At 43.8% G+C, this 19434-nt stretch overlaps 1 protein-coding gene across 3 annotated transcripts in view; it reads right to left on the bottom strand.

Annotated features, from left to right (window-relative positions):
* Positions 1–1114: 1114 nt before the first annotated feature.
* The window catches only part of zzz3 (zinc finger, ZZ-type containing 3), a 20923-nt gene continuing 2603 nt past the window's right edge, over positions 1115–19434 (bottom strand). For all 3 annotated transcript variants that reach the window (XM_010741560.3, XM_019253594.2, XM_019253595.2), the window contains exons 2-12: positions 13987–15871; positions 11269–11407; positions 10304–10451; positions 10095–10207; positions 9322–9393; positions 7985–8086; positions 7486–7581; positions 6191–6340; positions 4872–5006; positions 4013–4113; positions 1115–2934 (exon numbers count right to left, since the gene is read on the bottom strand). In XM_010741560.3, coding sequence (XP_010739862.3) covers positions 2790–2934; positions 4013–4113; positions 4872–5006; positions 6191–6340; positions 7486–7581; positions 7985–8086; positions 9322–9393; positions 10095–10207; positions 10304–10451; positions 11269–11407; positions 13987–15806 — 3021 coding nt within the window. In that variant the 5' untranslated portion in view covers positions 15807–15871 and the 3' untranslated portion in view covers positions 1115–2789. The remainder of the gene's footprint in view (positions 2935–4012; positions 4114–4871; positions 5007–6190; positions 6341–7485; positions 7582–7984; positions 8087–9321; positions 9394–10094; positions 10208–10303; positions 10452–11268; positions 11408–13986; positions 15872–19434) is intronic.

Below are 19434 nucleotides of genomic sequence, written 5' to 3'. Positions count from 1 at the left end.
CAACATCAGCAGAATGACCTTTAACTGCAGCGCTCCATGTGTCAGGGAGAGTTTGAAGTGACCACCAAAGGTCACGTGTTGGGAGCGGAAAGAAACATGGACAGCATTTCATTCTCATCAGCAGGTAGAGAGTTGATAAGTCATCGTGCTTCTCTGCTCATGAAGGGAATTATTCTGGGAAAATACATTTTCAGTATTTTTCTTTTCATGCTGAAGTTATGGGGAATAATTACTACAACACAAAGTCTCACTGAGAGGAAAAAACACTCGACTGATAATGACTCTTCACAGATAAATTGTTTTGGAAAACTTATTGCTGTTATTAGAATTATTTAGCACTGATGATGGAGCTGTATGGCAAACACATGACTCTCAAACATAAAGGACCTCTTGCTCTTCTGTTTCATATCGTCTTCATATGATCATATCGTTGGATTTTTAAGATGATTCTGGACCAAAAAAAAAAAAGCAAATTAAAAGAATCACAATCAATATTTGTATTTTCCACTTGGCTGATGTTTCATTAAAAGTCTTTGAAAATTAATTTGCTCCAGCGCGTTCAACTCAAGTTGCAAAAAAAAAAAAAAAAAAGATCACAATTTAATTACACAATTAATTTTTCTCAATTCTGACTTAACGGCAGACTTGAAACAACCCAACTGGATTTCTCTATTTGCAGCAGTGAAACAAAATATTACATTAAAGTTATGAACGTTTCAAAATGGTGATTAAAACCTTGAGTTTAATATGAAGTGGCAAACAGGAGACACTTTTCCAGCACTCCATGTGAAGTTCTTCATCCAAACAGCACAGCCATCGACTGCTACGTCACTCTGTTTGTATACGTTGTGTGAAGTTTGGAAACAGAAGTTAAATATCACGATCTCTATGATTCACCTGAAAAGTAGAAGTCAGACTGACCATTAGTAATCCATCGTCAATCAACTTGTTCAAGACAAAACGTCCTAGAGCTGCTTCTATTATTTGCAATATAAATGAATCTGATTATTTTATTTATTAATAATTTGGCAAATTTTGAAAAAACTGAGAAATTCAGCTTCCTCACACGGGAGAAACTCCGAGCACGAGAACAATAAAACAGCAACCACAGGTGTAGAAACACTATTTTCACATACTTTTATTTCCACGGTTCTCCTCTAGCATTTTTTTTTTTTAACATTATTATTATTGTTTTTTTGTTTGTTTTTTTACATAAGAACAGACTGTTATACACAGATACTGAAGCAGGGCAAAGGGGGTGAGGGAAGGAGACGAAAACCATACAAAATGGTGTCTACTCAAGCACAACAAAATCTATGTGTATAAAACTGTGTGGGTTTGTTCCACTGTGGAGGCACCAACCTCTACCTCAATTCTTCTTCTTTTTTAAATAGATTAATAAAAATACAATCTTTTAAATGGACCTTTTTTTTTTCTTGTAAAGTGAACTGCAAAATTAAAGAAGATCTAGAGGCATGATGACTGGATCAATAAACGGAGGACAATGTGGGTCGATGGTGCCACGCGGGAAGGGAGAAGTTGTGGCCGGGTTCAGAGGTGGAACCTCCCTCTCCCCCCCACCCGGAAAAACAAACAAAACAAAAACTAACTTCTCTTTTAAAAATGGCACACAGCAACTAGCGCTGGCTACTTTTCACCATATACTTGTACACTCAACATGATCAACAACGGCACACATTAGGGAAGGAGAAAAAAAGATGGAAACAAAAAAAAAAAGTCTTTTTTCCGAACGTTCCCATTCGCACACATTAGGGAAGGAGAAAAAAAGATGGAAACAAAAAAAAAAAGTCTTTTTTCCGAACGTTCCCATTCGCCTGCCTTCAAAAAACATTTGCTCTCCGTGCTGTAGTGCTTCCTTGTTAGACATGTTTTAGTGGAGAGAGCAACAGGAAAAGGAAATACAGATGAAAAGTGTGTTTGAGAGGTGAGGGGGGTTAGAGAGCAGCGTTGTGTGACAGTGGTAGGGATGACTCCATGCTGAAAAAGCATGGCGCACAATCTGTTTAACACGTACAGGTCTGTGTGGATCTGCAGAACTTCCTACGGTCTGCAGCCGGAAAAAAACGCGCCCCACCTCGACGTCGACTTCCGCGCCGCCGATTTTCTCTCGCAGCAGCCTCATAAATACTCAATCTACGGATACCTAGCTAGAACATTTGTTTGTTTTTTTTTCACCTTTGCATAACACGGAGACCACATACACACATACAAACCACCCATGTGTATCTCAAGTTGATGACTTCACAGTCCACTATGACCACACATCTCCATTAGGTGGCGCTTCAACGGACTGATCGTCAATTTCTCCAGTTTTTCGAAGCAGCACAGGGAGGTAACTGGAGGGCGGCGATGGGGGGAGAGGGGGGAAAGGGACGGCCCTCCTGGAGTCACAGAGCTCGGGAATGTCGGTGTGCCTTCTGTTTGTTTTGTTTGTTTGTTTGTTTTAAAAATAGTGTGTCGTTTCAAATCACAGATCCATTGATTAACCTGGCTGAGGTGGAGCGGGGGCCCCCCTTGTTCTGAGGAACCAACATGACCGCCCTTTTTTTTTTCCGCTTGAGTCAGGGAGGCCAGTTTACCAACAAGCCCCCCTCCCACCAGCAGCAACGTGGTCTGCTCTGAGGCCCCTGGCTGTCTGCCTGCCGGCCCGGCCTTCCTGCCTGGCGGCGGGTTAAGCGGTTATCTTGGACTTGGAGGATGGAGCCATGCACAGAGTGGCCTGTGGGATATGTGGAGAGAGCCTGGAGTTAGAGGCGCCTGGGACCCTGTCATCTGTTGGCTGGAAAGTAGTTAGGGTCCAGGTAGTTGTAGCCTGTGCTCTGCGGCAGGCAGTAGTCTCTGTCCAGAAAGGTGTCAGACTGGTGCACCGGTTCCAAGTGGTGGTTAGGCTTATGGGTTTCTGTCTTGAACAAGCTGGAAGACGGAGCGGGAGAAAGTGGAAAACATGTAAGAGGTAAATGGTAAAATGAAGTGATGCATGTCAGAGAAAAGAGCAGGTAAACAGTGCCATGTTTGGTGCTTAAAATAAGTGACACCGCTACAGATCTAGTAAACGATCGGCCTCAGCTAAAACGCTGATCCTTTCTTTCCTGTATTTTGCTGCATTTGCTGCAGCACTCAACTCCTTTACCACAACAGAGCTCTACACTCACTGACAAGTGTGTGTGTGCAAAAATGATTTCAGACACTAAACTAAGAACTAAATCTGTTTTCAGACAAAACATTCAGGGAGCTTCTAATTTTCAGCCGGTCTGACCTTCTCTTCCACCAGTTAAAATGAGAAACATCACTGCCGACAGGTCATACCAGCTGTCACTAATTAACAAGAATGAGTAAGTTGATTAACGGGTCAAAATTAAACGCGTGTTGTCTGGTTAAAGTGTTCCTAACAGGCCGGTCTCTGTCTGCGGGAGAAGAATCACCACACTGTGACACCGCTGGACAATCACAAATGGACCGAAGTTTTCTGTATTTCCAACACAGCTGATCGTCTTCTACAGTAAAATTACGTTAGTTTCAGAGCTCCGAGTTAAACTCTGATTCATACCAGATCAAGGCGACACTTTATTTGGATAGTCGGCCCAGATTTATTCAGTATTTGCAACATTTTAGCTGCTTCAGTAACCTTCAGTGTTTAGATCAAGGGCACCAGATTTAGCAGCTACAGTTGTTATTTCTGCCTGATAAATATTGGATCAACATTTGTGTAAATCAGGATCTGGGACAAAAAACTTTATCAGGACACTGTTTATGTATAAAATATGAACAGACTAATCCAGCAAATGTAATACCCAACAAGTAAAGAAGGTCCGTCACCACACTGATGCATGAAGCAGTCATGGCCTTTCATTAACTACACTGCCCATAGATCTAAAGATCACACTCTAACCATGAAAACATCTGTGTTGTATTATTTATGGTGTACGTCGTCATTTGGTTCAGGTCTGTGTGTGGTCTTGTTAAGTCTCAGGACGGAGGTGGAGGATCTCACCAGTCGGAGCAGTTGGAGCAGAAATCGACCGAGTTGTCCTGCGGACAATCCTGACAGTGCCACCGCACTCCCTGGATGGGCTCCATGCCGCAGACGTCACACTGCACAAAACAGAGAATCAGAGCACAGTTTGAGGTTGATATGAAACTATTAAATGCTGAAGAAAACATTTGATGGATTGATTGATGACAGGCGCTACAACTGGATAGGCAAAGATCGGCGAGGACAGAAAACGTTGAACCACCTCACACCAATCCTGACCGTTGTGTTTAGTTTGACACAAGACAACTGCTACATGTAAGGTTAATATCTCACATCAAAAGATGCAAGCTTTAAAAAGAAGATACGACTTTGAAATCGTTCTGCCACGTCAATTATACTAATATGAATTCATTTGATCTGATAAATATTAGTTTGTTTATTAACTGGCCCGTTGCCTCCTGCCCCAAAGTATAGTTCTAATGTCAGTCAAGCTGCTACTGCTGTATTTTGTTGCCAATTTCAAGTGTTAAATATCGAATAAACATAAAATATTTCATAATTTAGCAGAATTTTTTTATTTTTATTTCCAAGCTGTAGCCAGAGCCAACACTTTTTCTACTATTTCACAGACTCAATCAACATTACACTCAAAGCTCGAGCTAAAGTGGATGCTGTCCTACTTTTCTCGAACAGTGTGAGCATGCATCATACTCAAAACGCTGTCAGAATTGATGTATAGTATGTAAGTGGGACACAAACTTTCTCCCCGTTGACCAACTTAAGATTAATCGCTCTGACTTAGGGGTGTGGTCGTCATTTAGAGGTCATGCATGTGTAGAAGCGTGGCTGTAAATGTTGTCTGTGTGTCCATCTTCACCTTGTAGCCGACGTGCCGCATCCCGACCTTGTCCTCTCGGATCTCCTGGAGCGTCTGTTTCTTCAGTCGCTTCAGCTCTAAAAGCTCTTTGTACTCTGGCAAATTTCTCAACTCAACAGGTATAGTTTCTTCATCCTGAGTGTGAGGAAGGAAAGACACACACACACAGAAAGAGAGAGGTGGTGAATGAAAGGCATCAAGACATGCACAGACAAAAATATCTCTACATGACTCCAGGGATCTGATCTGATGATATTCTCCTGATGATTTATGCCCTGCAGACAAGCTGCCACTATTGATCAATCTAATTTTGGTACATGAGTGCAAACCTCTGTCTCCTTCACAAAGCTGCTAGTGCCAGCCAATGCTCCACCTCCTTACAGAGAGTGAAACACAGATGAAAAGAAGTAGCAGAGTGCAACATTTTTAGTTGTGCTTCCAGGTCTCGACAGGAAGAATCCTGTTAAGCTGCCGACACATTTGCCCTGAGCAGACCTTCATTTCTGACCGCAGACACGGCCCAAACTCAGGGACAGCCTGGTGAAGTGAGAAATTACTGTGGCGCATGCTGGCAACACCTTTGTGACTTTGCCTCGTGTCGGTGGCGTCAGAGGTTTTGTTAACGCGCTGGTGGAGTTGGCAGCCTGTGTTCTCAGCAGGGCAAGGCGACCCGGTTTTACTTAAAGGTTATTGCCATCAAAGGGGGAGAAAGAAAATGTCAGCGCTTGGGTAACGGTGAGCGTCAGCAAATGGAAATCGAGGTGAGGCAGGCCAGGCACCCTGCTCTGATTTAGCCATTTTCAACAGTACAAGCTGCCCTGATTGAAGTGAGGGGGGGGGGGGGGGGGGGGTACAGACGTGCGTGAAGGGGGGCCAAATGCTTTATTTCATCTAAAGTGGAACTAAGAGAGAGAGGGACAGTCTGTGGCGTGAAAGAAGTCATAAGTGAGAAGGCAAGAAGCACAGGCACAGTTGCTTACTTGTCGAGAAAACTATGGTACAGAACAAGCTCCTCGAGGCATAAAACACGCAGCTTTTCCCTCGTCTTTATCTCACAGGTCACTGCTTACATGAGGAGCAGAGGAAACGACCGTGGACGATGAGAGACAAGAGGAAATGTGAGCTTGTGATTAGCTTAATTAAGCAGCAAAATACCACAGTCTGGTCTGTGATCAGTGACGCAAAAAAAGTCAGGGGAGTAGTATCAATTACAAGACAGGGCTCCAAGGACAAATGAATGAAAGTTAGAAAGAGGACGACCTAAAACTAAAGAAAAAAAAAAAGCACTGTGGGGTTTAGTTAGAGTCCAGAGGACTGACCGAGTCATCAGCAGAGGGGTCCTGCACGCCGCTGTAATACGCCGAGCGCTCGTCATCTTCGTCCATGTAGACCGGAGGCTCGTAGGAGGTCAGGAAAGTAGACGGTCGGTACAGGTGCTTGTTAAGGTGGTGCTGCCTCTTGCTGGATGCCTGGGGAACAAAACAAGTACAGTTCAAAGAGCAGGTCGCCTTAAACAGGTAATGTAAGTCAATACAATAGAGACTACTTAGTTTATAAATACAGCACTTTTTCAGATGAATGTATACAAGTCAAATCAATACTGTGAGTGTACTTTCCAATATGCTTACATCTTGATGTGGCAAAATTAGAAACCGCTCAATACAATAAGCCGTTTGCCTATTATAGCTGACAAAAAGCTTCTACAAAAACCATAATGACACATTTTGTTAATGAATACTGAAGTGCAAATTACATGTTACAATTTGCTTGAATTCGAGGATGACACATCACTTCCTGGGTCTCTTTTGTGGTGCAGGGAATCAAACACACAAACACACACTTAACACCTCTGCGTTGATTTATTAAAAAGTTCACGTTTTGGTCACAAGGACCACGAGTGAAAGTGACTAAGTGTAGCCCAGAATAGCAAGATAGTTTACAGCTGTGTTGGAGGTGTGTCTATGATCACTTCTCAAATCATACAAAATAAAAACACTTCTGATTCCACCATAGAGGAAAAGCATCCATCCATGACACAGCCCAGTATTTGAGCCGGACAAACATAATGTCTTAGCTGCTACAGCATCACTTAACAAAAACACCTTGGTAACTAGGTGTGTAGATGCTGTACATATTGTGACGTGTGTAGAGATGTGCTGCATTTGATGTCTTGGTGGTTATGTTGTGGTGTAATGATGCGTCTTTCCATGAAAGGACAATAAAGAATAAGAAATCAGGATTCCGTACACGACACGGAGAAATTAGCGCCTGCTGATCGAGCTGTTAGCTCAATCTGTGGACAGATAAGCTAATAGTCCCGTTAGCAGTCTTGTCGAGAGATAAAGCTTCGTGATTAGAAGTGAGAAGGTTTTTGAATGAGCTGGAGACGCTGCAGCAAGGAGAGGTTGTCCTCTGAGGACTACACAGAGGAGCGTGTAGTCCTCCTAACTCATGTTATCAGAGAACAGCATCTGTCGTGTTTTACACATTATCACTTTAAAGTCAAGACAACAATACTGAATTAATTACCCGGTCTTCACTTAAAGACACTTAACACTGATGAAAAAAGACATTCGTTTAATGACTCAGTTTGCTCGAGGGGTTTGGTAAATACCTTTTTAGTGTACATGCAGAGGTTGGGTGTTCTTCCAGGCACGGGGATACCAGCTTTTGTCAGTTTGATGAAGTACTTTTGAACCCTACTGGCAACCTGGAATGTTTTAACAGGGAAATGGCAGCGTTAATGATTTCCAACTGAGGACCAGCTGTTTGAAGTAATTGAGGTCAAGCAAATGTGCGATCCAAGTACTTGCAGGGGGTGCAGCTATCACCCAAGTCGGTCTTTGCCTTTTAGCACTGCAAAGTGTACACTCTACTCTCTCCTTAGCACCATGTTTCCATAGTAAAGACACAGACTGATCAAAGTCCAGACATGCTACTAATAAAACAAGTAGACAGCTACAGCTGGTTCAAAGGCAACTGAAGACATGTTAGGCTTGTTGCTTCTCACCAGCAAATACTTATTTCTTGTGTTTTTATCATAGCAAATCAGTGCAAATGAAACAAATATTCTGAGCTAAGCAGGTAAGTTAAGCGTGGACGCTCTTTGTCACCTGTTTTGCTGTTCGATTGCCGAGCTCATCGGCAATCTTCTGCCATCTTCTGGACTCGACTTCCTCTGGAGGAAATTTAACGAGAAGCTGCTCCAGTTTTTTCTACGAAAAAAAACAAACAGGTGGGGAAAATAGAAAGGAGAAATGTTTTTTAGTATGTCGCATTGGTATTTGTCATAAAAGCATATTAAATACATTAAACACAACAACAGAACACATTACAAAACACTGTAAACAAACCATGAAACAGGTGGGTAGCACAAATGATTACAACTATAGTGATCAGATCCACATCCACATGAGAAAGGGAATGTGAGGGGAAGTCGGTTCAAGATACTTCACAGGTTGCATATTAAACAGTGCCCTTTAGATAGGAGGCAAGTATTATTTTGGGGAATGTTAACTGATTTCCAGATTTTGGGCGCTCGTTTCAAAAAAGGTAGTTAGTGGGACATTAATAATTTAAACTAAAAATGAACACAGACTGCAGGTGTTTCCTTCCTGGGCCTTCCCTCTAGGGACTCACATCTTCCCTGCATCACATTATAAACTTCTTGAAAACTCAAAAGTGTGTTCTGCAAAACTTCTTGGATCAAAACTTCTTCACCAAGTCTTCCCCCCTCTGGTACAGGGAGATTTTTTAAAACATCCTCCCTCGTGTAATGTTACAAGCTGCTATGAGGGGTAAGGATGAGTTATTCCTATTAAGGTTTGAACACCGTTTTTAGACTAGATATCTGCAAACCTGAAAAATTTGCTACTAACGGGCAGACGGCTTTCCAAGTGGAATAAGAACTCCCGTTGCAAACCCCAAATTGGAGAACAGTAATGATTGTTTACCTTCAACTCATGCTTGCATAGTGCAGACTGGAAACAAGCTACAACTTTTTCGTTTTGTTTATTTACATAATTATTTCATGTGGGGTTTTGTTGCTAATATGGGCCTGTGTTTTTGATTATTATTCATTGTTATGCCATTATCACTACTGGAGTAGTAAGATCATCAACAAGGATCATTATTTTAATCCTTTCTATGCATTTTGCTGTTTATGTGATGTCAGTCTCTTCTGGGTTGGGGTTTTTGTTACTGTGCTTAATACTACTTTTATATTTAAAACCAATAAAAACAGTTTCAGATTTAAAAAAAAGTAGCCCTCATTTCACAAACTGCTGATGGTTTTCGAGGTAGGAAAGTTGCGTGTTATATTTATTGAGATCATTCTACTAAAAATCAAGGTGTAACGAAGAAACAACAGACAAATGTCATCACCCTGCACACGTTTTGTTATGTGTTTAATGAATGATGCCATTCTCATCAAATACATTGCAACACCAACCTGCTCCTCCACAGTCCACAGCTGGTTAAACGTGTCAGGCTTGTTTGGGTGACAAATCCTCCCCCTGATCATCTGTCAAGAAAAACAAGAGTGACAGCCACGTTAAAAGACTAAGACGACACAAAAACAATGGGCAGTGCACCATTTGAAGAGATCTGTGCATGTGAACCGCCTGTCACACTGAAATCTGTCAGTGTGACAGATAAAGATGTGACTCGAAATGTGTCACCAGGAAGACGCAGGAAGAAAAAACACTTTTGACTGACAAACAAAATCCTGTTGGAATTCAGAGAGCGTAATCCGGCAGGATGCAAATGTGTTTACGCAATATAAACAGGGAGAGCAACGAGGATAAATAAGGAGTTGTTTGCTTAGTGTGGTAAATACTTGCCACCGTCTAATCCCAGCAATCAATTAAAAAAGATCCACACGCATAACGGAGGCCAAGAATAAAACATAATCAGAGGTGTGGGAGAGGCGGGCTCCTCACGTTTCCATAGATACCGTCTTTTGTGCTCACATGTGCTGCATGCTTAACTCTGCTGTGGAATAAGAATGGGGGAGACAAGGTTGGAGGAAGCCAGGCGGTGTAAAATGGTAATAACCGGATGATTTGTAGACCGACCTGCAGGAGATTGGTGACTCACCAGCTACAGCTAGGAGAGGATGTAGCTGCATCTGCACTAATGACACACCAGGAAACAATCATAGCTGCGATGACAGCAGCAGCAGTGTGTTGTGTCGATTATTTTAGTGAGCAGGTAGAGCCATACCTGCGCTTGCCTGCCGTTCTCTGGTGCGTCACTAGTGGGCAGAGAGGAGTACATGGTGGAGGATTCGCCTTCCTTCTTGGGCTCCACGGGACTTTTTGGTCGATCGGGCAAACCTGAAGGGACGAAATGAGCAGAATTAGTATTTTTATTTAAATAGCAGAATAATCTAAGCACAGAGTGAGATAAAAACAAATATAATGTATACATGCCTTTGTCGAAGATCAGCTTTAGCCGCCTGGTTTTGCGTTTCTTGTCACAGAACTCTCTCTCAAAGTCACAGAGACCTGAGGTGTACTGCTCCCATGCAATGTCAGGGAGCTGGACGACTCGCTGAGGACACGGCAAGCCCAAATTCATCTGAGGGTCACAAGAAATGGGGGTCAGGATCCGATTATGAACTTCTACAAACCATATACACAACAGCAAGACTGCACCTGTGAGGCACACTGTGCTGCCAAGAGATGGGATGACCAAACGTGTCTCCATCTTCATACTGAGCTTTAAAAGCTTTCACCACATGATTTCACACCCTCATTCTCTTTTTTCTTGAGCGCACCAACATCATCCCAGACAATTTATTGAGCAAGCAGTCAAAAATATCTCAAGTGGAAAAAAAAAGAAAAAAAGGACTGAATTGGTGCACGTCCACGGCACAGCTGTGAACAGGTGCAGAACATAATCAGAGTCGTACAGCGGAATAAAGGAGAAGGAGTACTCTGCACACTAAATTTTACAAGCTCCAAAATATTAATTCAAGCAACGTCTCAACCAGCAAGGTACTCCTCAGGCAAAAACCAAGAACAAGATCTTTGGTGCCATGTTATGTTGATGCAGGAGGACTACATATTAACTTGGAAGTCGTATTTGCACTTTGTAATACAGCTGCTGTGCACAAGGTGTTTGTCGCACACATTAAAAACAGACTCTCAGTGGTCCCTTTGTACAATCTAATTAAAAAGGTGATGTTCTACTGTGCTACATTATATTTAGGTGTTTTTTTGTCATTTATATACAAAAGGGGGTCATAATATTAAATACACCTCTGAATATAATGCAGCACAGTACAACACCAGCACTAACAACAACCTCTATGTTTAAAACACACCTGAATAAGCCCCTCTGTGTCTAAAGTGGACACCTGAGTGGAGTTAAAACACAAGGTCTGTATGTATACCCGTTTCTGCAGCTGCTCCACAAAGCTGATGGGATCGGCGAGGGCCTCTCTCTGGTGACGCGCCAGCGTCTCCAGGTCCAGGATGGCCTGCGTGCGCTGTGCCTCGAGGACTCCGATGGTCTGCAGCAGCCTTTGATAACTGACACAGAGGGAAGCGAGGTCAGAAAACAGAACAGAGAAGAAAGGGACTGCTTACATTATTTAACCTGACACTTGCATTGCTGCAGTGCATCAAACTTTTAGACCCCACACCATGCATAATTCACCCATGGTGCCTAAAAAAAAAAAAAAAAACACTACGCCACGTTCCACCTGGTTTGTAAATTACATGTTTACAGGCTAGATATTTTGGCAGTGGCTGGAAATGATGCATCTCAAACCAGCTGCTTTGGCAAATACCTTCAGAGTTACTTAGAGAGAGTGCAGCACAACAAGAGCTGCAGATGGTAAATAAACGTATCAAATAAAAAGAGAAAATACACTTCAACCTCTATAACACCTCTCTGGTGTAACTGTGCACATTACACAGATTTCATGGCAATATCAAAACCTTTGTACTACAAAACCCAAGTGTTTTGTAGTGCTCGAGGAGCTTTCTGTGCTGTAGAAGTCTGACCTTTATACTCACACCCTCTGGGGCAACAGGAGATCTGCAAACGGAGCTGTCAATGACTAAGTACGGTACTGACTCAGAGGCCTTACAGTGCAGAGCGAATCGACGCGAATGTGACAGCATCCTCCGTAGCTATAACCTAATGCAGGAGCTCAGTGAAGCAGAGTGGATCAATCTCCCCTAACAGGACATGAATGAAAATCAATGCAAAGGAGGCAATTTATTCAACAGCTGCCGGTGGTTTAAAAATCCCACAAGCAAAACATTCAAACTGAGTCAACTGTGTTTAACCTTATATGCATTCATTACTCACACACATCTTTCTCTTTACACCGTGTGAAGCTCGCTTGACCTTGCACGCCATCGGCGAGTACTGTACTTAAATCTGGTTCTGCAGCAGTGACACCAAAACGTACTCCTGCACATTTCCTGTACAAGATTGATTCAAATATAAGATCTCTGCTACGGAAACCATGCTGGCTTCCTCAGATGAACAGATGAACTGTGCATTAATCTGTTTTAGGGAAATGAGGATGACTTGGCTTTGCCTCTCAGCACTCTGGACTCTTGCCAGGTGTCCAGGGACAAGCCTGGTGTTCCATTGCCACCTACTGGGCCCGAGGTCCTCTGACAAACACCGGTGCCAAATGAAAACTGGTTAGGACAATAGAGTTGTCATGTTAATACCTGATAATCAGTGATGAGTGGGGGTTGTTTTTTGAAATATTTACATGATACAGGTGGAAATTGTGTCAAAATAAAGCTGCGAGACACAAACACAAGCTGTTCTGTATACGCATTATCAATCATGTCAATTCTCCATATTCAGCAGCCCTAAAGCGCCTAGTCATGCTTCCCTAAAAATGACCCCGCACTGTATTGATCTGAGCGTCGAAAATTCTCCTGACTCAGCACAACCTAAAACTTGGCATGTCGCAGAAACTAAATCGTATTACGCTGAAACACGAGAGCTGAAATCTTATTCTAAAGCCAAATTTGAAACATCTCCCAATACTGATGTCAAAGACAAACAGACCTTTAGCTCATGATGTCTCTAAACCTCTTACGGCCCCGCTGCCCCTCCTCCTACGAAGACCGGCATCATGTATCAGCTGACCCACCACAGTGCAGTTAACACTGCCTGACTGAGCGCGGCGTGGGACCTGTCCACCGACATCAACATCCCATCTTGCGCGTCACGTGACGACTACAACACTACGAACAATGCTGAGAAATCATTTTCCTCTCAAACAAGTCGTCTTACTGGGAAAGAGCAAACACTGGCAATCAGTAGAGTAATTTTAACATCCAATCTCCGCAGGATTTGACAACTGGTAGCTAATTCACACAATCACAGCAACAGATTGAAGGTGGAAATTAAATGTAGAAACGTGTGGAACCTGAACAAGACAAGAGCTATAGTTAGATGCTCACCAATATTCCCATAATAACTGAAGAAAGAAACACGTCTGTGGTGGAGGTGGTATTAAAAACACAAAGGCACCTCAGTGTTTCTAATCATTTGTTTTTGGAAGTAAGGGAGTGTCTGCTGACCACAAAAACATGGAAACCTATGTAGCTATGCTGGGTCATCACCACAAATTTGCATAGAATAAACTCACAACAACAACAATCACAGGGTTTAAAGAGAAATTTGTGGAGATGTGAGACAAACAGGGCAAGAAAGATGAAAACTATCGCTCAAATTCTGATTCATTTTGTGTGACTTTTCTCTAATTTCTTGTTTTTTTCCTAATGAAATAACTGAAAGTTTTAGAGGAGGAAAGAGCTAAAAAACATATTCAACCAGTGAGGAGGTGTCACAGCAGGACACTGTGCCAAAAAGGCTGGGAACAGCGTATTTATCCTAAAAAAATCAAGTCGTGTAATGTTTGAACACAATAAAACATTTAAATTGTGCAGCACGTTCAAAACATCATAATATTCCTAGCGCACACAAATTATCTTCCACTCGAATGCATCTCTGCTTCATTCAAATGCAAACACCAGAAGTAATGCAATGATCACAGAATACAGTGATCAACATGTGCGAGAGCAACAAAAGAAGAGGAGAGAGCAGAATCCCCCGGAGAGCTCCCACATACTCTTTGTTGTGTTTAAGAGCCAGGTGGTCCGACTCAAAGTAATACACGTCTGGCTCCTCCTCTTCCTCCTCCTCCTCCTCCTCTGCAGCCTGGCTCTGTGTCAGCTCCTTGCTTCTCTCTGCCTCCTTGCCCTCCACGGGCACACCTTCATCGTCACCTGCCCTCTCCCCAGGATCTGCGGAGACCGGCTCCTCGCTGGAGGGGCCAACAGAGTCTGAAGGAACAGGTTCCTCCACCATAGGGCAGTCCTCCTCCAGCCCAACCACCACCTCCCCCTCTTCCCTCAAGGGACCATTGTCTCTGGGAGGAGAGCTGAGCTTGGAGGAGGAGCAGGAGGCCTTGCCACCAGTGGCAGCCCTCCTGGGTGAAGTCCGCAGGGTGTATCTGTGTTCATAGAGCTCTGTGAAAGAAGGGGGTGTGCTGGATATTGAGGGGTTGCACCCTGGCTCTGTGGGGGAGGGGGTTGTTACTAGTGGGGGTGTAGTTTCTCCTGAGTTGCTGTTGTTGTTGTTGATTGGACTACTGTTCATGTTGGTGGTGGTTAAGGAGGAGGAGGAGGAGGAGGAAGTGGAGGCAGCAGCAGTTTCCGGCACCGGTGTTAGCGGCCGACCGTTGGTGTCGTTCTCACTCTCCGTCACCTGCTCCTCGTGGGCCAGACACAACGGGTCGCCCACAACGTCGACCTCCACCTCCTGCTCCTTGGCCCCTATTAACTCAGGTACGGGATCCTCTGGAACAGCCTCAAACGTCGGTGCAGATGAGGCCGGCGATTCCCCTGAGCCAGAGACCTCCATCGGCACAGGGACAGAGTTTCTACAAGGCACGGCGGGGTCAGGGGATGAGGGAGCCCCCGTCTGACTGCCGTTGAGCAGCGACGGGCAGTTGGTGGCAGAGGTGGGGTTTGCACTAGGCTCTTCTATGTGTGTGCTAGGTTCCTCTACTTTATTCTCTCTGAGTCCATTTGAAGCCTTGTGGGCGTTCGAAGGCTGAGCTGCCCCGTCACACTCCACATGACCATCCTCTGCCTCCACCCCTGTCAGCTCACCCTCCTCTTTACTGAGGACAGGTGAGGCAGGAGCTGTGTCAGCAGAGTTTTGGCTGGGAAATTCTTCACAACTGTTGTCCTTGTTAGGCTCTGGGACGGAGACTGGACTTTCAGGTTTCAAAAGCTCAGGGTCCTCCTCGTGTCCCTGAGAGTCTCTAGAGCGGGAGCACCGCTTGGCCCTTTTGATTTGAGGACAGGCATCTCGTGCCCCCTTCCCTCGGTCACAGTTCTCCGACTTCTCAGGACTAATGTCTTTTTCTAAACAGGACACACCCCGTTTCCTGGTCCATTGCTCCGCCTCAACTGGAGAAGCATTTGAGTCAGTTAGCTTTCCCTGCAACGAGGCCTGCTGCTGGCCATCTTGCTGAGCGTCCTCCTTGACATCCTGAATTGTATCATGCTTGGCGTCCTGTTTTGTGTCCTGTTTAGCATCCTGCTTCGACTCCCGCTTAACGTCCTGCTTTGACTGCTCCTCAACATCCTGCTTGCAGTCCTGCTTAGACTCCTGCTTGCAGTCCTGCTTAGACTCCTGCTTCGACTCCTGCCTGGCGTCCTGCTTTGACTCCTGCCTCGACTCCTGCCTGGCGTCCTGCTTCGACTCCTGCCTGGCGTCCTGCTTCTTCTTGGGGGAGCGGGCCCTAGGTAGCGGAGACACTGAGGTCTCCTCCGGCTGGGCGATGCTGCGGTTCCTGAGGGTTCGACCACAAAAGTTCTCATCCAATCCATTGAGCCCCACTGACGACCTTGTGACGCGCGAGGAACGGGACGCGGCCATACTACGGCGGGTGCCTACAGTCTCCTCATCCTGGTGCTCTCTCCTCTGCAGCAGAATGTGGGCACCTGCAAAACACACACAGAGACAGACACATGGACTTAATTAAGACAATTATCAGTGGAAATTTAAAACCTTCACGGCTCAATAGCTACACCACAGCACTATCTGTAAAACGACTATAGATTTGATTGGTCAGCCAAGCTAAAAATAAATGTATGAACGGTACCCTGGGGTGTTTCGAACAAAAGCTTTCACCAAGAGGTCTTTGTTAAATACAGCTCGGGTCATTTCTCAGCTCACTCCAGAGGGGTATTGATTTTTTTCTGTCATTGTAGCTTAGCAACACCTTCTACACCTGAACTAGCTGTCTTATCTCAAGTCTGTACAAATTACAGACGTTGCACCTACATTTAAAAGAAGGTGGAAGATCTCATACAGCAAGGAGAAGTCTCTTTTGACCTGTCACAAATATCACACGGTCCCCCCCCAAAATACCGGCAAGCATATGATTTACAAACACGTAAACTCCCTGCATAAAAAACGAAGAATAATCGAGCCATTATGCAGAATGTGCGAGTATCAGTGAGGGTATATTTATTTCCTCCCTGCAGAGATTATACGCTTATTCTGTCACACAAAGAATAAATATAGTTTACTGGTTGACTGATTTCTGACACAGAAGATACACTCTTATTTCTCACAGCCAATTCAGCAGATAACACTGCAGACATAGGTTTGTCATCACGCGCTGTAGGCCGTTTATCTCTTTATAACAGGTGTGCTCAGAGGACCAACCGGCTGCAATCTGCCCGACTTATCACAATGTAGAAAAATTGAAATGCTCCCCGACAACAAAAATCCTACATGAGGCTTACGGGCTTAGAGCATGGACGGCCATGGAGGCTTAATACGTGACGATTCACTTCCTGACACAATTTAAGGCACAACAAAGCCTTCCAAAACTCGCTCTGTGTGTCGCCTGAGGTATCCCGCAGATGAGGTGCATTAGAAAATCCTGGCTTACAGTGTGTTCTGGAAAATTAGCGCGATCCATTGCGACCAATTTCAAATCGTGTAAACACCTTTACCTCACAAGAGGAGAGGAACAGAGCGAGAAAGAAGAAACCTGGCGATAGCCGAAAATTAAAAGCAGCACAAACAAACAGACAGACAAAGTAGCAGTGACTACGTCAAGGCTGCTTTGGAAACTCAAGAACGTGAAGAACAATAAACAAAGCTGCTACATTTTCCAGACATTAACCCCACAATCAAACAACTCGTTTTTAGTGGGCAGGTCTGCCACTGTAATCGTCTGCAAGGCTTAATCTAGGTATGCGGTAATTAGTAATAAAAGTTATGTGTGCGTGTGAACACGCAGCCAATGAAAGGATTGGATTCTGAGATCACGCACGCACACAAGTCTTACAAAGAGAGTTACCCTCTAGATGATAGCAGAAAATAATAAATCTAATGACAGAGGACAATAAAAACAGACATGAGTGAGGTCATGGTAAAGTGACATTGAGGAGGAGGAGGAGACGATCTCACGTGGCGTCCTTTTGCAGAATATAAGACACTGTTTGTCGTGGAGAGAAATGATTGTGTCAATTAGCATTGCGGACATGGCGCTCATTTACATTAACTCCGAGTACATCAATCTGCGGCCCCCTGAACTCAGTCAAAACTCATTTAAAAGCTCCTCGTCGCCTTTGTTTGGGGACAGTCCCTCCCTTTTTCCTACAGCGTGCTGACAAAGCAGCATCAAAACCAGAAGCTACTCCGGCTACAAATACATTTAATATTCCTTCAGGGAGTTCACACACTAGTCACCTGGAACAAGCACTACCACATGCACATATTACTCACACTCTGCTAAAGTCTCCAGCTGAGAAAGCTAATGTGATTTGTCCATGCATAAAATAAGAGAAAGAGACAGAGGGGGGAGCAGGTTATTCAGACCGAGCACTCACCTTCAGACTCAGAATTGATAAAACTAATTAGGGCTGCTCGTCTGACCCGCTCTCACAAACTAGAAAACTAAGCACTGTTTCTAAATGATCAGCTTAATAACTGTGGAAATCGGCTCAAATTATCTTCTTCTAATAATTAACACATTGCTGGCAAAGCCTCGACTTAATAATGAATAAATAAAAGGTTAAACGCTGCCTTCAGGTGCCTGTTGGAAATACTTAAAAATAAAAGCCGCTGTGTGAAAGAAGCGGTGATTACTTTAAAATTTTAAAAAAGAGCTTAGGCTCAAACTAATGTAAAACGAGCCCGACGGAGGTGCAATGACTGGAATGTCGTAAAACAGTGCAAGTGGTTAGACAGTATGTGGGATAGCTTGTATTTTTCCAGTCCACGCCGTTACCATGTAGGCTAAATATGCACAAAAAAACAACTGAAGGACAGACATTAACAAACCCCTTCAATGACGGGCGTCTCTCCTTGGCCGTGGAGTGTGTGGTGAATCAGCCCGAAGCCATAAGTCACAAAACAAGTTCCCCCAAAAGTAAACACACGGTGTACATTAAAATAGATTTACTTTAAGCCGGTGGCAGAGATAATAGTGAGGTTTAAAGGATGTATTAAAGGACGCTAATGCCATAATGTCTGATGAGGAGTCACAAGTGGGTGTTACTTTGTTTCATGGGGTCAAACAGTCAAAAAGAGGTCGAGACCTCCTGCTTTAAACCACAGAACGGCATTTGATTTGTGTTCTCTCTCTCTCTCCCTGCTGTTGGTGGGTTTTTTCGACAGTGTACTCCTCCAATGAGTAGGGATGTAACGATGCATCGTGACACGATTAAAAATCGGTACAAATGTACGACGACTCGCACAGGTCGACAGAAAAAAATGAGTCGCGATCCTTCATGAATGCGAGAGAAGTAGGAAATGTTCTTTTTCTTCTTTTTGTTTAGAAACAGGTTAAGTTATTCTTTAAAAAAGTTGGTTGGTTATTCATTTGTTCAACGTCAGACATCAAGTGACTTACGTCACTACGTAGGTACGGAGCACATGGCGACGGTAGAAAATAGCTTTGAAATAGAGGATGCGCTGAGCAGTTTTAAATCCCGTGTGTGGCGGCATTTTGGATTCCCTATATACAAAAATACAACCGGTGAGAAATGGACAGACAAAACCAAAAACAGCATGTAAATATTGCAAGAGACTGCGAACATATAGCGGCAACACGAGCAACATGCAGCAGCCACCACAGTGAGAAGCAAAGTAACGTTACGCCAGTTTACTTGTGAGATTGTTTCTAAAGAAAGGAGATATTTGTCATGTATTTTGTTGTTTAAGATGACCGTGTAAGTTGCACTTTTAAAAAAAAAGATAACACAAACTGAGAGTCTCTGTAAAGAAAGCACCTAAGAGTTTCTTTCCCTACAAATAAAAAAGATCATTTTATTTGGTCTGCAGCTCAGTTTGATCGTATCGTGAACAAAAAAATCATGAACCGCATCGAGTCGTGAGTTGAGTGTATCGTTACATCCCTACTAACGAGCATAGTTTTGTGTCTTCTATGAATATTCAACTGCTGAATAAAAAACAAGAGAAATTAAACTATAATAGGGCACATCTGAAGGATCACACCAGAAGGAGAAGCGTTAAATTCATTACA

The sequence above is a fragment of the Larimichthys crocea genome, chromosome II (assembly GCF_000972845.2).
Source record: "Larimichthys crocea isolate SSNF chromosome II, L_crocea_2.0, whole genome shotgun sequence".
NCBI classification, from domain to species: Eukaryota; Metazoa; Chordata; class Actinopteri; family Sciaenidae; genus Larimichthys; species Larimichthys crocea.
This window is presented reverse-complemented; position numbering and strand designations above follow the sequence as displayed.